The sequence below is a fragment of the Neospora caninum genome, chromosome VIIb, assembly GCF_000208865.1.
Source record: "Neospora caninum Liverpool complete genome, chromosome VIIb".
NCBI classification, from domain to species: Eukaryota; Apicomplexa; class Conoidasida; order Eucoccidiorida; family Sarcocystidae; genus Neospora; species Neospora caninum.
Genome location: NC_018394.1, coordinates 2901073 through 2918836, shown reverse-complemented (window position 1 = coordinate 2918836; position 17764 = coordinate 2901073). Strand labels below are relative to the sequence as shown.

Sequence of the window (17764 nt, the reverse complement as noted above, 5' to 3'; positions counted from 1 at the left end):
ACTTGGCGCTGTTTCCCTTCTTTCCCTCCCTTGTTTCCCATCGCTTCCTTCCCTCGCTTCGTTCCCCTCTCGTCTTCTCCTCGCTTCTTTCGCATCTCTTCTGTCCTTTCTCTTTTCTCCTTTCTCTTCTTTCCTTTCTCTTCTCTCCCTCGCTTCTTTCCCTCGCTTCTTTCCCTCGCTGCTTTCTCTTCTCTCTGATTCACACACACAGACATGCTGGCAGTAGCCACCATGGATTCGACTTCCACGCTGCATCGGCCGTTTCTTCCTTCCCTGGCTTCTGACTCGCACGCCCTTCTCTCTCCCTTCCCTTCTTCCTCAGCGTATCCTCGGCAGTCTGTCTCTCTTTCCCAAGTCCCGCTGTCCCGCAACAACCCTGTCGCGCATGCAGCAGCTTCTTCCTCCTGCGCTGCGGCTAGTCAATATGCCGTTTTCTCTGAGGCCGCTGCGGGCGCCAGCGAGCTCGCGCGGCAGCTCGCGGTGGCCGACGAAAGCGACGGGGCTCTGGAGAACAAGCTGCGCGGCGTCGGCGCCTGGGCGGGGGGCTGTACGTACACCCAAGCGACGGATTTCCGGTCCTACGAGGAGAATCGCCACGCTTTCTCCCTAGGCCAGGTTTTCCCCGAAGTCGTGCCGCTGCCGCCTGTGCTTCAGCGGCTGCTGCATCGGAAGAAGCCGCTCGAAGTCTCAGGCGAGAGGTGCGAGCGTCAGACCCAAGAGGAAAGAGTCGGGGAACCGTCTTTCTCAGCCTCTCTCGCTTCGGCCTTCTCTCCTCGCTCTTCCTGTCCCTCCCCTGCGCAGAGTGGCGTTTTCCCGCTTCTCCAGCTTCTCTGGGTGGCTGAGGGTGCGACTTTGCACCTGTGGCCTCTTCCGGTCGGCTCTCCGTTTTCTTCGCCTTTCGCGACCGGCTTTGCCTGCGAGAGAGACGAAGACGCGGGGGACTTCCAAGCCCGGCAGAAGAGGGCGCACTCGCGCCGCCTCGTCGAGCAACAGAAACTTTTGCACTCGACGCTCACGTACGAGCTGCCTTCGCCGATTTCCTGCCTGCAGCACGTCCTCCTTCCGCGGTCTCTCTTGCCTCTCTCGTTCGCCTCGTCCTTCCTCTTCTTCTCGCCGTCTCGAGGATGGCGACATCTGTCTGATTCTGGAGGCCAGCTCTCTCGTCGAGAAGACGAAGGAGATTCTCGCGACGACCTTGGCGAGGACGACTGCTTTTCCTCCTCCCCGGACCCCACCGAAACGACGCATTTCCACGCGCTCGTTGCCGTCTCTTCCTCCTCTGTCTCCATTCTTGCTCTGGGCTCTCAACCGTCCCTATCAGAAGCGGACCGCCGCTCGTACACCCGGCGCGGGCTTTCTTCCTCATCTAGTTTCCCTTCTTCTCTTCAGCTGTACCAAGTGGCGAGTCTGCCGCTGAGCGCGACAGCCGCCTCTCCGTTCGCGACTCTCTTCTCTTCTGCGGACGCGCTGGAGATCACCGCAGTGGGCGTGCACCACGGCTCGTCGCGAATCTTCCTTGGAGACAAAGACGGCGGGCTGTACGAGCTGCGTCTCCTGCCGCTGTCGGCGGGCACATCGGCCCTCGGCAACGGCGCGGCGAGGCAGGGGAGAGTCTCCCTCGCGGTCGGCGCGGAATCAGCTCGGCTCGGGGTGCGGAAGATCAGGCGAAGAGACACTTTTGCGGAGGCCCGCGGGAGCGAACGAGAGAGAGGGAGACAGGGACGGGGCGAGGCGGAGACCGAAGAAGACGTGCATGCCTTTTCCAGCGAAGAAGACGAAGACGACCAAGGGGCGGGAGAAGACGGAGACGAAGCCGGCCTCTTTCAGTGTCGCCTGGAGCGTCTCGGAGCGTCTCTCATCTCTCGAATTTTGCGCGGCGCGTCCGAGGTCGTTTCCTCGGCATTTGCCTTTCTCCCCTCGCGGCGCGTCCGAGGCCGAGGCCGGGAAGACCGACAGAGACGGGCATTCTCGGCTGCTCCTCCCGTTCAGAGAGGCTTGGACAGATTCGAGGAAATCACGGGCGGAGAGAGGATCCTTTCCATTACGGCCGACGAGGCACGCGGAGCCTTGTGGGCCCTGAACGCCGCCTCGGACGTCACGCTTCTCCTCCTCGACCCCCCCGCGCTCTCTCCGGACGGGACGCTCGTCGAGGCACACCCTCCGGTGTCTGTCGGTAAGGGACGAGGAAGCGAGAAGAAGGAAAAAGAGAGAAGGAAGAGAGGGAGAAGAAGGAAGAAGAGGGAAGAACGAGAGGGAGAAGAAGGAAAAAGAGGGAAGAAAGAGAGGGAGAAGAAGGAAAAAGAGAGAAGAAAGAGAGGGAGAAGAAGGAAAAAGAGGGAAGAACGAGAGGGAGAAGAAGGAAAAAGAGAAAAGAAAGAGAGAAGACAGAGGGACGAAGGCAGAGAGAGCGAGACCAAGGGACGAGGAAGGCGATCGAAGGAAGGAACGCGACCGGTAGGGGAGTAGCGTAGGGCGATAAGACGAGAAAGGGACAACGAGGAGAGAGGAGAGCAAGAACGAACGGTAGGCGGATATATCGCAAAAAGATGTGCTCACAGAAAACGTAGCTTTCCGGAGATCGGTAGAAAAAAAAGGCCTTGGGGTCGAGCTGCGGGCCCGCGACAGACGGTCACACACATGCTTTTCTGGCTCTCTGTGCATGCCGTGGTGCCGGTTCGTGCGCGTGAAGTCTTCTCCCGATGACACACTAATCTTCGGCATGGGAAGTGGCAGGAAAGCGGCGTTTCGCTTCCTCTGAGTCGCTTCGTCTTTCATCCTTTTGCCCACAGGCGCGCCTCGTCTCTCCCTCCAGTTCGTTCTCGTGTTCCTCTCTTCTTCGCGGCTCTCTGTGTGTCTCTGTCTGTGTCTTCTCTTCCCTTTTCCCTCTCTCTGCTTTCGCTTCGCCTGCCTCATCTTCCTCCTCCGTACCTGCGGTCTCTTGACGATTCGTGCGTCCTCTGCATTTCCAGTCTCTGGCGCCCCGCGCCTGTCTCTCTCTTTCGTTGCTTCCTCGCCGCCTAACGGTTTCTCGGGCCTCAACTTCGTGCGGCTTTTTCTCTTCAGTGAGGCTGAAACGCCGCGAGATGGAGCGGCAAATCGGCGCCGACTTCCGCAACTGGGCCGCGCCCCCTGTCCCCTTTTGTGGGGAACCGCACTGTCCCCAATGTGTCTCTTCTTCCCGCTTCAGCTTTCGGTCGCCTCAGACGCCGTTGTGGGGCGGAGCCTCGGGAAAGGGCCTTTTCGGCTTTTTCGGCTCTAACCAGGAACTGCGCGTTGTCAGCGCACACCCTACAGCGCCCCACGAGGCACAAACCATCGCTGTCGTCCTCCTGGATGAACGAGGTGAGGCCCGAGAGAGACGCACAGGGGAGAAGCTTCGAGGCACCAAGGCAGACACGGGGCGAGCTAGGACCACGAAGCACGTGCGCGAGGCAGATGAGAAAATGGGAAAAAAAGGAGATCTCCGTTTCCGGTTTCAGGCATCGCAGCGACGCCTCGGGGTCCGGATTTCGACAGGAAAGAGGGCACTTCGGCAGAAGCGCGCGAACGACGTGAGGTGGAGCCCAGACTCTCGCAAGCGATCTAGCCCAGGCAGAAAGCTAGAGAAAACAGCGAGGAGAGTGAACGAGAGGAGAAAAAGGAGAGGAAACAGGGGGAACAGAAAAAGGAGGGAAAGAGGATATCTCTGGAGAGATGGACCGGAAAAACAGCGTGATGTGGTTCAACTGCGCTTCTGTCTCCTTTGCGCCTGCAGGCGGTAGAATCTATCTTCAACTGGAAAACTTTTGCCTGGTGTCGCGACTGATGGGGGAACCCGAGAGTGACGCGCAGGCTCCGTCCTCGTACCCTTCGTCGGCCTCGTCGGCGCCTTTCCTGCGCGTCGCCTGGTACCGCCCCGCGCCTGCAGCAGCCGGCTACTGTTGTGCGTCTCCGACTCTAAGCCGAAGCGGAGACAGCGCCTTCGGAGCTCCGCAGGGGCCGAAGGATGCGGCGCCTGGCGCCCTGTGTGGAGCGCGTCACCGGAAGCTGAAGCTCGGCTACTACGCGCAGGGAGCGGCCGTGCTTCTGTTTGCGGCCGAGGACGGCGAGAAAGGGAAGGCCAGCAGGCGCGAGGGCGACGGGCGGGATCGAGCAGCCAGCGAGGGCCAGGTGTCTCCGCCTGCCTTTGAGCGCCTCGTGGCGATCGCTCCGGAGCTCGAAGTCTCTGCACGCGAGGCCGCGCCCTCGACTTCCTCGTGGTGTCACCTGTCCAGCGGCCAGAAGCAGCAGCCTTCCTCGTTCTACAACTCTGCAGCTTCTCGCCGTGTCCACCCCCTGAAGGAGGCTTTCGCTGCCTTCCCGCTCTGCACGTTTCCTCTCTTTTCTTCCGCCTCTTTCACTTCCGGCGAGTCGCTCTGGGTCGGGGAAGTCCCGTGCCTCGGCGAAGGCGCGGCCCACGCGCTGTCTGAGAAGGCCGCGTTCACGTTGCCGTCGCCCTTCGACATTGCGAAACGCATTCACTGGCGGTACTTGCCGTATCGCGATGTCCTATCTGCGCCTGGGGGGTGTTACTCTCCGTCTTCGCCGCGCGCGAGAGGTTCACGGGGAGGCGCCGCCTATTCGCACAGCAGGTCGGGGCCGAACGGGTTTTCCCCCGCGTCCGGGTCTTTCGTGTCCGCGTCTCCGCTCGCTGCGCGTTCTGGATCGCATGCGAGCGCAAATCCAAGCGAGGCACCGGCTCCCGGCACAAATCCGCTTTTTGCGTCGGTCGAGAAGACGATTGCAGTCGCCCCTCCGCCGTTTGCGTCCCCAGTTCACTTTGGGAGACAGGCATACTCGCATCCTGCGTACACGAGCTTTCGGCGTCAAGACGGCCCAGAACTTGCCTTGCCGCTGTCCGCACTCCCAGCGCTTGCGCGCGACCAGGCGCTGCCGCCTCGTCGGGTGTTGATTCTCACGACGCGGTGCGTCCTCGCCCTCACCTTTTGCTCTCTCGAGGAGATCTACAAGAAGGTGGCGACGCGGCTCCTCCGCGAAGTTGAGGCTCGCGCGCTCTTCGCCCCGCGCCTCGCGTCGAGCGCGCTCGCGGGGCCTCAGACCAGGAAAGACTTGCAGCCGGAGGGGGGTTCACCGCGTGACATCGCTTCCTCTTGCGTGACCTTCTTCAAGAAGAAAACCGCGCAGGTGAACGCGACCGAGCAGGCGATCTTTGCGGCGGTCGTTGCCGCCGTTGACAGCCGAGGCCGCGAGGGCGACGCGGGGCGCGAAACCTCGCGGGAAGCGTGGACGATGAGGCCCTCGACGGCTGCCACGTTTCCCGTCGAGCAGCGCATGCAGAGGATCCAGACGCAGCTTCTCGCTCGGCACCGCCAGGAGGCGGAGCGAAGCCAGGCGGGATACCGGCCGACGTATGCGCCAGGTGGATGGACACCAGATCCGAGGTGGGGTGTACATACACCGTACGGAGGGGGCCAGACGGCGGGACCAGACGGCGGGCCACGCGGATGGGCGCGGCTTTTCGACTGCGGGAAACCCGCGTTTTTCGGTGCGGGCGGAGTTGGCGGTGTGCCTGGCCCTTCCGTCCCGGGGGGAAACGTTCAGGAGGGAAAATTCGCCGCCGGAGCCAACGACGTCCACGCGTTCCGCCACGGATGCCCCTTCCTCGAGGAGCTGTTTCTGGCGTACCTCCGCGATGTCTATACACCGGAGCAGTTCGCGGCGGTCTGCTGGCAGTTGTTGATCGACTTTCCGGCGTTTCTCGCGCCGTCGCTTTCGGCCGTTTCCTCGTCCAGCTGCGCCCGGGATCTCCACTATGCTCTCCGCGCGCTCCTCCACGCGAGCGAGGCACACGAGGCCTCGCTGGCAGGTTTGACCACGCATGCAGGCCTGCTCTTCCACGTGGCCCCCGGGCTGACGGCGCCGAGTGTCTCCCTGCCATTCACGTCTCGACGCGACCGCGAGTTCCTCGATCTCTTTCTGCACTCGACCAAGACTCTCAGCACGCTGCCGCCCACGGCTTCGCCCCTCGTCCTCGACTCCCTCAGAAGAGGCGACGGCGTCCAGGATTCGAGTGACGAGGGGCGACGCGTGCGGCTCGACGGCCCGCATGCAGTCGAGCAGTTCCTCACGCCGCTCCGCAGAGGATACGTGGGCGGGGCGCAGTCGCGCGGCGAAGACACGGCAGGCGGGCGCGGCGGCCTCGCCACGACCGCCGAGACAGGTCTGCGCTTCTGCGACCCGAGCCAGGAAGGCCGGGTACGCGACGCAGGCAACTTGGCTGTCTCTGGCGGGCGTGCGCATGCGTTTGCAGGTTCCGGGTCTGGGGTTCAGAAGGGGGTGTTGCGGAGTGCCCCCAGCGTCTTTGCGAGCTCGTTCTCGCCGGTTTTCGAGGATGAAAGCGAAGGGCGCGCGCCGCGAGTCGCCGCGCCGTCGCTCTCTCCTGCAGAGATACCTGCGCTGCTCCTACTGTCCTGGCGTGCGCTGGTCGGCGCGAAGGAGACACCTCGCCCCGCGGGGGCCTCCCGCAGCGCCGGGTGGGGGTCGGCAGACCACGAGGCGGACTGCGCCAAGTTGAAGGAGTTGGAGAACGAACTCCAGCAACTCCGGCAGCGGAATGCATGCGACAGGCTCGACAAACGACGCGAGCGAGGCGACAGCGGAGTGGGCCGGAGCCGGTTCGGAGACTCCTCCGGCCCCAGCCGCTGGCTTCTCGGCTCAGACGCAGAGACACCGCGACCCGGCGGCAGTCTCCAGGAGCAACAACTCGAGTTGCAAATCAAACAGCTCCAGCTTCAAATCGAGCAGCGGGCGTACCAGCAACAAGTCCAGTTGAGCACCAGTGCAGGTGAGGCTCGAGTGGAAACAGGCAAGAAGGCGAAGAACAGGGCGCGCCGGAGAGCAAAACTGAGCGTTGAGAAAGAGGAATCGAACGATCGAGAACAGGAGGGAGAGAGTCGCTTTGAATCGGCCAGAATGCACCTGGACAAGGCGCGAAGAGAGAGAGAGGCGGGCGGCGGGGCGAGACAAAAAAAAGGTCGTGTGTTTCAGGAAATCAAAGAGGCGCGAGAACGCGAAGGAAAAGAGTGGATGCCACGTTGAGGAAAACGTAGAGATGGGAGGCACGAACGAATCGCAGAGCGTGGCGGTGTTTTGTACCACCGTTTTGTAAATCAGGGGAAAGGAAAGGAGAAAACTCGCGGTTGATACGCGTACCGAACTTGTGTGACTCACGTCTCTTCTCCACCCCCCCGTCTCGTGCTCTCCCTTTCTTTGCTTTGCGCACAGCTCCCTCGCCGTCCGTAGACCCCTTCTCGTTGTCGCCGACGGCGAAGGGCCTTCTTCTGTTTGTTTCGCGTCTCCTTCGGCCTCTTCTGTTCGCCCCTCTCTTCGAGGCTGGGCACAGTCCGGCCGGGATCGTCCGCGCACCCTCGTCTGCGGCGGCGGCGACTCCTGCTGCCGATGGCGGTTTGCGAAGGCGCTCACGACTCGCCTTTCTCTTTGGCGATGGCACGAGAGAAGGGACTTCCGGAGCCGAGGCGTCCTTGCACGCCGTCGCGGGCCTCGCGGGTGTGCAGGCGGGCCAGCTGGCCCCTGGGGGCCTTCCGGTCCCCATCTGCATGCGAGGAAGATTTCCACTCGCAGCCGTCTCCGTCGTTCAAAGGAAGCTCGCCCTACTTTTTATGGTGCGTCGAGGAAATCCCGGGTGCTTGGCCTTCTCTGCGCGTTGTTGTGAACGTGTGTGGAAGGCGGCTCGGTTGGTTGCATGCGCGTGGCCGTCGATCACCCTATCTGGAAGATGACGGCCGGACGCACAAAGCTGCATGCTATGGATAAGTGTGTGTCTCGCTTCTGCACAGGGTCGATGCGCATGTGAAAAATACAGAACGAAAGGAACCGGCGTTTAAACCCAAGAGGAGAGTTTAGTAATCTGTGCGTGTGACGGAAGCAAAATTGGGAAGAGGCGGGTTTCGTCGTCTTGTGTCTTTCACGTCCTCACGTCGACTCTGCGCTCGACGGATAGAGTCTTGCGAGGGGGCTAGTAGCGCGGAAAAAGTGTCCCTCTGTGAGAGCTTGGCCTTGGGGGCTGTGCCTCGCGCTGTGACATCCAAGACGGGGCGTTTACCGCACCTTCCCGTTTTCCCCTGCTTCGGCGTTTCGGTTCCTCCGTGACCGCCCCATCAGAAGGCGGGATGCCTTTTTTCTGATTGGTGTTCGTCCTCAGGTAATTGACGCGGTATATACGGCGATTTTCCAGCGGCACGTCCAACAGCGGCAAGAGCAGATTGCAGCTTCGCAGGCTTCGCCGACCTCGCCGTTTGTCTCCTTTTCGCCCATCTTTCCTCCCGCGATGCCTCAGTCTCTGCCTCCGCACTACCCCCTTCCTGCGTTCTCTGCGTCGTTGGCGGGGTACGCGCGAGACGCACGACCCACCGAAGGCGGCGTCTGGGCCTCGGAAGGCAGAGAAGAAAAGAAATATGCAGACGCCGTTGCATCGGCGTCCAGGGCTGCGATCGTCTGGGGCACCTTACCTTCCCATGATCAAGAAGAGCTGCAACAACTGGTAAGTCAAAGTACGGAGTCCCGCATTTCTTTTTTCCTCCCCTTTCTTGTTCCTGTCGCTCCACTTCTCTACGTGCGTTCTTTTTGTTCCGCGGCGGCTTCGCCTTGTTCTTCTCGTCCTGTTTCTTCTTTCCTCTGTTGTCAAACCGTTCTTGACCTACCGCTGCCTCCGCATGCGTGCCCCGGAGGGACCGTCTCGGCCCTCCTCTCTGCTGGACAAGAGGACTTGAGATCGACCGAATCTTCTGCATTTCGGCTTCTCCTCACAGTGTTTTTGAGCTTCTCTGCCGTCTTGGCGCCCCGGCCTCAGCCGCGCCTCTGCGCGTTCGTTGTTTGCTGTTTCTTCTGCGCTGCGACGCGCGCATGCATTGAGGAACCGTCGCGCGTTTGTCGCGTTTCCCTCGGTCGCTCTCTTTTAAGGCTGCATGGCGCGCGAATGCCACGCCGAGCGAGGGTTTTTCTCACTCGCCGGCTGCGCGCGTTTCCCCTCTCATGTGTTTTTGTTTTCAGTTTTCCGTCTCCCGCATGCTCCTCCTGTGCAACGAGGCTCTGGCGGCGTATCGACTGCTGCTGCGCGAGATGGCGAGCTGCGCCCAACTCGGAAGAAGACGCGTGGTGGACGCGCTGCAGTTTGACAAAGTCCTCTGTCTAAATCTCTCTCTCTTGTAAGCGATCGGTTCGGGTCCCCAACCGTTTTTCCCAGGGAGACCGCAGGCACCCCCAGCCGAGACTCCTGCGGAGGCGTGCGCGCATTCGGCGAGACGCGTCGAACGAAACGGAGGAAGACGACACGGCGGGCGAGGCGCGTCGGGGCCTGGACGAGGCGAGGGCAACCGCGTGCAGACTGTGCTTCGGTGGGGTCGCGGAAAGATTGAGCGTTTTTTGCAGAGCGCGGCGACACAGAGGCGGAGGCAATCATTGCTGCATGCGGCGGCAAAGGGGGACCGGGGGACACTCCGCAGCGCAGGCTGGCGCCGCATCTCCGGCGCAAGTCTGCCTCCTTGAAGCAGAGAAGAACTTCAAAAGGCCATCAGAAAGAAGAGAAAGAAAAGGCGAAACTGCCTGTGGCCGGTATGTGTGGTCTTGCAGATGCTCGGAGAGAAGCAGTCGAGAGGACTTCCGGCAGTTTGTCTTCAGCTGCGTCTCCGTCCAGAGCCCGGCGCTCGCTCAACTGTGCACCGGCGGCCTATTCACGTAGGTTCTTTTCTTTCGGCTCCCCGTGGAGGCTTCAGACACTCGTACCAAGGAAGCACACAAAGCTGAGGCGTCGACGAATTCCAGAGACAAGACCGCCAATGAACCAAGATCAGTCCGGTGGCCTACCGAAAAAGCTTTACCGTTTTTTCGCATTCCCCCGCTTCGTCGCATCTCGGCCGCGCGGCTGGTCTATTGTCCCGGGCGTGGCGCTTCCGCGCATATCCCCGGCTCGGTCTTTCTGTGAATGTCGCCTTTCTTTCCCTGTCTCGCATCTTGGTTCAGCCCACAGGAACTGCGTGCGCACAGCGCGCTCGTGCAGTTGAAGAGTTTCATTGAGGACGCCCGGGAAGCGATGCAACAGGAAGTCTTCCAGCAAAAACTTCATCTGTCGCGGTTCCTCGAACAGGCCGAGCAGCCAGGCTCTCTCGTTTCTTCGCTGCCGTCTCTCCCGGCGCCGAGCCCAGCTGTCCATACACTCCACTCCCAAATTGAACAGTTCGTCGACTCTCAGCTCGCGCCGCTTCTCTTTTTCTTCCCGATCGGAAGACTCGCGGAACTCCTCGTTTCCGTCCAGATGTACGGGTAAGGCCCTGAGGAAAAGAGGAGAGCATCGAAGGCGAGACGAAAAAGCTCACCAGAGAAGAAAGGAGACAGCCGCGACAGAGAGAGACGGACTGTTCGATTCGCGCCCGTCTCTTCTCGGCGGGTCTCGTCGACTCCGTCACGGTTTCCTGACAGCTTCGGTGTCTTCGACTGGCAGAGAAGGGAGGCTCGTGGGGGCGCAGAGGCAGCTGGGTGGACAAGGAAAACGGCGGCTGAAGAGCACGGGGCAAGGGAAGGGAAAATTAACGAGAAACAGAGGAAAGGACGCGGTGGAGGCTGGAAGAAGCAACGCAATGACGGGATTCGGAGAGAGCCTTTCTTGTCTTCTGATTCAGGCTCTTGGTGAGCGTGGTGCATGCAAAGGCGGAGGATACGCGCACGCGACACAGACTCGCATCAGGCGGATGCAGCCAGAGCGTAGGCAGACTTCCTTCCCTCGCCGACCAAGACAAAGAAGTGTAAGAAGAGAGAACGAAAAGACAAAGCAAAGGGAAAAGAGACGAAACAAAACCCCTCGGGATGATTTGCAGAAAGAGGGTTCGCGATGGAAAAGAAGAGATCGGAATCGAAGGTCCGGTGCTGGCACCCATCGAAGGACGCAAAAGCGTTGCTCCCAATTTAAAAGGGCGAAGCGTCGACGCAGGCGCATATGCCTTGAAGGAAACCAAAACAAACACCACTGGGCTTCACCTGCGATCGCTTCGTGGAGCTAGAGTTGTGTTCTCCACGTAGCGAGTCGCGGTGGTTCTCGGCCGCGGTTAGTTCTCCATTCATGTCTGCAGTTTCGTCTTTTGTGTCCAGGGAAGAAGCCTGCCACGCCCACGTCACCGGCTTATTGCAGCGGTTCCTCGCGCTCCATTTAGAAGCCAGAGAACGCCAGCGCACGGGTGCCCAGTCGGGAGATTCCCGGGTCGCCTCTCTCCAAGGTGAGGCTATATGGACGGGTGTCTTCACAACAGAGAACGCATGGGCGTCTTCAGAACAGAGAACGCATGCGCATCTTCGCAACAGAGAACGCATGCGCGTCTGTGTGCTGGGCGTGAGTGTGAATGAGAACTCGTTTCTCTTTCTCCGATGCGTCCCCGTCTCGGATTTTTTCTGCGTGCGTCCTGCGCCGTCGGCGGCTTCTCTTTTCCTCCTCCACCCGCTCATTCGCTTTCCTCTGGGAACTTTTTTCTCGCGTTTTTTGCTATCAGGCGACGATGCAGAGGCGCTGTTTTGGCGCATGCAGGCAGCCTCGCTCGTGGGCGCGGTACTCACCTGCGACGACGAGAGACTGCAGCAGGCGGTTTTCTCCTGGATCGCCCAGGCGGGCCAAAGTACGGCGCCCCTGACTCTTCTTTCTGAGAGAGAAAGACTTTTCCGTCTGCATGTGCCTCACCTCGGACTCTGCCGATTGCGAGCGGGACCGGACTCCGTTGCCGTTTTTACGCACTTGCTTGGTTTTCGGGGACAGCTGGTGATGTCGCCACATGCCAGGAAGAGAACGCGCTCGCTTGACAAATGTGCCTCGATGTGTCGTTTACCCTGGTGTTCCGGTGTGAGAGAGACCCGAGAGAGCGGCACGCGTTTGCTGTTTCTCTGTTTGTGAAAAGGATAGCTCAACTTCTAGGCTCGGGTGTCTGGTTCAGTCGTCGTGCTCTTTCGTTTCATCTTTCTCTTTTCAGAAACCTTTCCGGAGTCCCTCCTCACTCTGCGGAGCCCGTACCTCTTGCCGTGGATTCAACAGCACTTCCGACATTTCGCGCTCGACCTGGGAGCGTTCTACGCCGCGGCGGGTCTCTCATCTCGCGTAAGGCGCTTGAAGACGTCTCCCTTTCCGTTTGAATCCCGACGTCTCTAATCTCTGTAGAAACGTATCGGCTTTCCCGAGGGAAAACCTCGACAAGCCGGCGTCTCCATTCCATGCTTCCCACCCCCTGCGAATCAGTATCTGCTGACATGCACAAACGTCTGTTTACATCTATCTGCACATATCTCTTTTTATAAGGCGATAAGTAAACGTACATGAATTTCCGCGTTTCAGTAGACACCACCAAAAAATCGTGTACTTGTGTAAGTAGGCACGAGCCCTTTCGCGCCAGGTCGACTTCCACATTTCTCGGCCTCTCCCTTTATTTCCACAAAAGTGTACCTTTCTTCATTGTGCACACTCACAACTCACGATCGTCCCTATATTCCGTCGCGTCTGTGTGCGACTTTGTGTCGTCGGCGTGCGTAGGGCTTCTCTCTCTCTCCAGCCAAGAGTTTCCGTTTCCGCGCGGGAACCCTCTTTCTCTGCTGACAGGCACCTGAACAGCCGCGTCCCCCTCCGGAGCTTTCCCCCGTCTCATGTTGTCTGTGTTCCTTTTTCCTGCCTCTCACTCTTTTTTCCTGCACGCACTTTTTTTTGCTTCTCAGGCGGCAGCCGAGTACCTCGCGCAAGGTTTGCGCCCCTGGGGAGGGCGGGATTCCTCGGCGCCGTCTGATGCGTCGCTCTCTCCTCGGTCTCGCGAAGGAGACGGCGGACGCACGAGTCCGCAAAATGCGGAGACGGGGAAGGTCTCTGGCGCTCAGGACGCGTCTGCGCGCGAAGGCGATTCAGACGAGGCAGCCAAGGACCACACGGCGCAACTCCTCGCCTTTGATGCAGCCCGCGACGCTTTCTGCGTCGAATCCACGGCTCGGGTAGGTCCAAGATGCCACAGGGCGCCCACCGGACCGTTGCTAAGCACCTGTGCACACGTCGAGATACACACATGCGCCAGTCAGTACTGCGATCCTCCTACTGTAGCATCACACACACAGGTTTGTAGACGTACACACACACACAGATCTGCACAGCACATAGATAGTCGTATATAGTCATATGTATATTCACATATTCATATATATATATATATATTCATATGGATTTATAGATTTTAGATGCAAAATAGATATGTATTTGAGTGGGGAAGTAGGTCGGTCGATACAGTGGTGGACGATTGCTGATTCAGGGGAAAAGTCCCGAGGCGTGGGTAGGGGAGATGCTTCCTTCCTGTTATGGAGGCAGCACTTGAAATCCATGGAGACGCATGCATACACAAGGTTCTATCAATATACCCTCATTTACATTCGTACACACACACACTTGCGTATATCCATATACCTTTATTTATATGCATGTATCTCTACGTATATATATATATATATATGGCTGTTGATGTGTGGGTTAAAAGCACGAGGCGTCTGTTTCTTTGCGTTTCGTGTAGATTTGGCAGCGCACGGCTGCGCATGTCAGCCAGCAGAGCCGCGCGCCGTCTCTGCAGGAGCGCCTGGTTCTTCTGGCGCAAGCCAAGGACGCGCTGCAGCAGCAAACGCAGGAAATGGAGGCTCAGGAAGAACTTCTGCGCTCCTCAAGTAAGTTCGTGTCTCTCCCCGGTTCCGAAAAATGCGCGTCTGAGGACGTTTGCGCGCCCGGTTATCGCGCTTTCGCCTGTCTCCCCCCCCTCTTTGCCGCAGGGCTCGAAGACACCCCACCCAGCGGTGACGGACACGCAGAAAGTAGACACTTGCGACCTTCCGTCGGAGACGCTCGAGCCGCGTGGTTCTCCGCACAGGCAGTCGCCGAACGCACGCAGAGCACCCTTTCTCCCCTCCTCGTCGGCTGCGTCTCAGTCGAGCAAATCTCGGAAAGCATGCAAATGGTAACCCAATTTCAAACTCACTCATCAAACCCAGGGCTGTATATATATAGATATGTATATGTATATATAGGCATAGATTCACAGGAATGGATGCATGCCTCGATGTGCGGCCGTGTCTCTGGCGATGTGATGTGTCTCCTGCGCGCCGTGCCACCCTCTGTCTTGATGCATGGCCTGTCGATGGATCTCCATATATATATATATCCGTATATAAGCATATGTTAGTAAAAAATATATAGATATATGTAGATATATATAGATATATCTATTTATGTATATAGGTGGATCTGTGTGTTTATGGAGTGCTTGCTTCCTGTATCATAAAAAACCGATGCAGGAGTGTATTTGCGCATCCTCGCATTGTGGTGCGGAAGGCCCTCTAGTGCCTCGGAGACACTCTACAGCAAACCGATGTCTATGTGCGTGAACTTGTGCGTTTAGGTGGGGTACCAGCAAGGCCTTTTGCGGGACTGTCTCCGCGTGTTCTGCTTCTTGACTGTGGAGTACGCTTCGGCTGCGGCGCGCGTGAAGAGCCTCGCGATGTCGGCGAGTCGCCGGTGCGGGCCGTCTTTGCGCAGCTCTGAAGAGGACGAGAAAGGAAACCCTTTTGCGACCGAACAAGACCCGAAAGAAGAGCGGGCGGAGAGGGACGAGAGAGAGCGACTCTTCCGCGAGGCGGTTGAAGATTTCCTTGAAGCGTTCTTCGCGCACAGAGAGCAGACCGTCAGCGGCGTCCCGGCAGGCTCAGGAGACACACGAACTTCAACAGGCTCAAGAACGACACAAAACACAGAAGAATGGGTAATGCACGCCTCTCCAATCTATACTCCCCACGTGTCTAATGCTGATACGTGGAGCTCCATCGTGTATACATATATATATATATATATATATTTATATCTCGGTGTATCTGGGCGCAAGCGTCTGCGTATGTATACCTACACGCATATATATATATATATAGTTTATGTATTCGAATATGGCCCACCCTCGGGAGTGTCTCCTGCTTCCGTTTCTTTTCTTCGGTTTCTCGCAACCGTTTTCTTGCGTGGGAGGTGTGACGTGTGCTCTCCTCTTTCTTCTCTTTGTCTTCCTTCTGTCGCTCCGCTGGAGAGACCCTCGTAGGTTTGCCGGGCGTCCTCTTTTTCCAGGGGCTTCCACGAGTCACAGCTAGTTCTAAAAAAAGCAAAATGGCAACTAATTCAGTTCCATATCCACCCTGTGACGCCACTAAAGGTTGGAGATTGTCACTGCGGAGCGCGTCTGTCTCTTTTTCCGTGGCGGGCGTCTCCATGTTTGTTTGCGTTCGCGTGCCCAGCTGCCACAGCCTGCGTCTGTGGGCCTCGTCGTCACCTTCCTCTCTCTTTCTCTAACTCCTCTTGATCTCTTCCTCTCCGTTTCCCCCTCTCTCTGTCTCCTCTCTTGATCTCCTCTCTCCACTCCATGTGTCCTTTCCTTCTCTGGTCCCTTGTTTAGGACATTTTCGGGAGTTTGTTGGACTTGATGATTGCGCTGCAAACGACGGTATACTCGCGTGCGGAGCTGCTGTCGCTTGTCGCCTTTTTTTGGAAGTCTAATCGCCGCGTTCGAGACGGGACGTTCTCGTCCATCTTCCCCTCCATCACGTGCCTGCAACTCCTCGCAAGCGCCTCGACACACCGTCAGAGCGACCGCCTCTCTTCGCGCGGCAGCCTCCTCGACGCCCGCGAGAAAGACCGCGACGACAGGCTCCTCTCAGAGGCGTCAGATGCGAACGCAGTTGAAGACGGGAGAGTCGCGGCTGCATGCGCAAGCTACCTCGCCTTCGCCACAGCTGCCTCAAGAGTTCTGGAAAACGAAAAAATTCTCCATACGTCGGTGAGAAAACGAGGAAACAAACGTGCACAGGAGAGCGGCACTCGAATCGTAACACGCAGACAGCTACACAGAGGTTTTGGTCTAGAAAAAAATCACATTCATGTGTCAGATATACATGTGTAAACATACATGTATATATATATATATATATATATGGTTATGCATGTCTTGTGGTGTTAATCTTTAGAAGGATATGCGCCATCAGAATTCCCTGTATCCGATGCAGGTCGTAATGCGTGCATGGTTTCCCCGAGGCCTTTGCTGTCGAGTGTCGGGGTGGTAGGAGCGGCGTGTGTGTGTGTGTAAATGCTTGGGTTTGTTTCTTCAGCTGGACGATCTTCTTTCGTATCCTGACGTGGGTCTTCGGCGCGCGCAGCGACGCTTGCTGCCAGAGTATCTTGTCCTTCTTCACAAATTCGTGAAGGAGCGGGGAGTGTCAGAATCCTTCCGACCGTCTGCGTCTGCGGAAGGCCTCGCTGGCGGGGAGGCGCAGCGTCGGTTCCTGGAGGAGATTCTTTTGCGACCGTCGTGCCGCGTGGGGGGCGATGATGGATGCACCGAAAGTTTGCTTCTTCCACCTGCGCTATGGCCCGCCTGGATGATTTTGCATCGCCGTGTCTCGCCTGGTCGCCTCGTGGACGCGTATCTGCATCTCATCCGAGTAAGACTTCCTCCGAAGCTTGCCGTGAGAGGAACAGGGCCAGGAATTCTGCGCACCGCTCTCGCGGAGACGGATCTCTGCTTGCCAGTAGGCGAGACAGAAGAGAGAAAGGAACAGAACGAGGCAGCGCGGTACCCTGAGCGAGAGAGATGCAGGGAATATTTGGCGTTGAGGTTGAGGGGAAAAGGCAGGTGAGAAACCTACCACCCAGAACGCTTTCCAGGCTGTGTACGCATGGCACGGGCACACGGCCGCGTATGTTCTCTCCTCTGGTTCCTTTGTGTATGCTGCTCCACTGCATCCTCGCAGGATGGGTCCCAGATCCTCGCCGTCGAGATGGGCGTCACGCCTCAGGTCCAGGCAACGATTTTTGCGTGGCTCTTTGATGCGTGGCTGATGAACGAGGAGAACTCGACTTCAGGTGCGACGTTCATCAAGACGTTCTCGTTCTACCTCAGCGAGGGGAAGCTGCCGTCTTTCGAAACTCCCAACGAATGTCTCCACGCTCAGGTGAGAGAGTGTGAATCGCAGAGAGTCCTGAAGTCTCTCGCGAGATCCCCGAAAGCAATACACGACTGCGAATCCCAAACATCTTCTGGAGGCCCTCGCTGGCATGCGAAACACAAACGCATGGAAAAGAACATTACGTGCAGAACACCACTCTCCTCTTCGAGGCATTGCTATTTTTATTGGCGTGTATAGGCGTACGCGGCTGTACGTGTCAGCGAGGCGTTCTTTTCCCATTTTTCGGTCACTCTTTGAGTCTTCCTTCGCGTTTTCTCAGCTAAATCGGGAAGAGCGCGAAGGCGCCATCGACGCTTGCCGAAACCTGACGCGCCTCGTCCTAAACATCGGAGCAGCCTTGGCCGCCGCTGCTCTCGAAGTGCCTCAGCTGAAACAACTCGAAATGTACCGGAGCGCATGCAACGCTCTCGACACTTTCCAAAGCAAATTGTCTCTCTATGCAGATGCTCTCCGACACCCAACCGACGATTAAGTCCGTGCAGAAACACCTATCCATATGCATAAACATTTCCATGATTATATATATATATATATACGCGCCAATCGATGCGATATATATATCTATATATATATATATATATATGTGGAGGTGTGTATGTGTGTCTGGGTGATATCTGGTGAGGGGTCGAGGGTCTCCGGTTGTCCTTCGCGGTTTTTGTCCTGAGATTTCATTCGGGAGAGTGAAAATGCAGTGTGAAAACTCACATCACCGAGA

General features: G+C 58.0%; 1 protein-coding gene across 1 annotated transcript; it reads left to right on the top strand.

Annotated features, from left to right (window-relative positions):
* Positions 1 to 231: 231 nt before the first annotated feature.
* On the top strand, positions 232 to 17521 carry NCLIV_027520 (conserved hypothetical protein; the record flags this gene model as incomplete). Its single annotated transcript, XM_003882946.1, has 19 exons — positions 232 to 2173; positions 3064 to 3342; positions 3755 to 6823; positions 7264 to 7661; positions 8201 to 8539; positions 9049 to 9203; positions 9628 to 9732; positions 10018 to 10317; positions 11140 to 11264; positions 11535 to 11657; positions 12006 to 12130; positions 12739 to 13005; positions 13572 to 13719; positions 13822 to 14006; positions 14448 to 14807; positions 15483 to 15863; positions 16192 to 16524; positions 16834 to 17034; positions 17309 to 17521. 19 exons carry the CDS (start codon positions 232 to 234, stop codon positions 17519 to 17521), a joined length of 9048 nt encoding a protein of 3015 aa, XP_003882995.1.
* Positions 17522 to 17764: the final 243 nt, after the last annotated feature.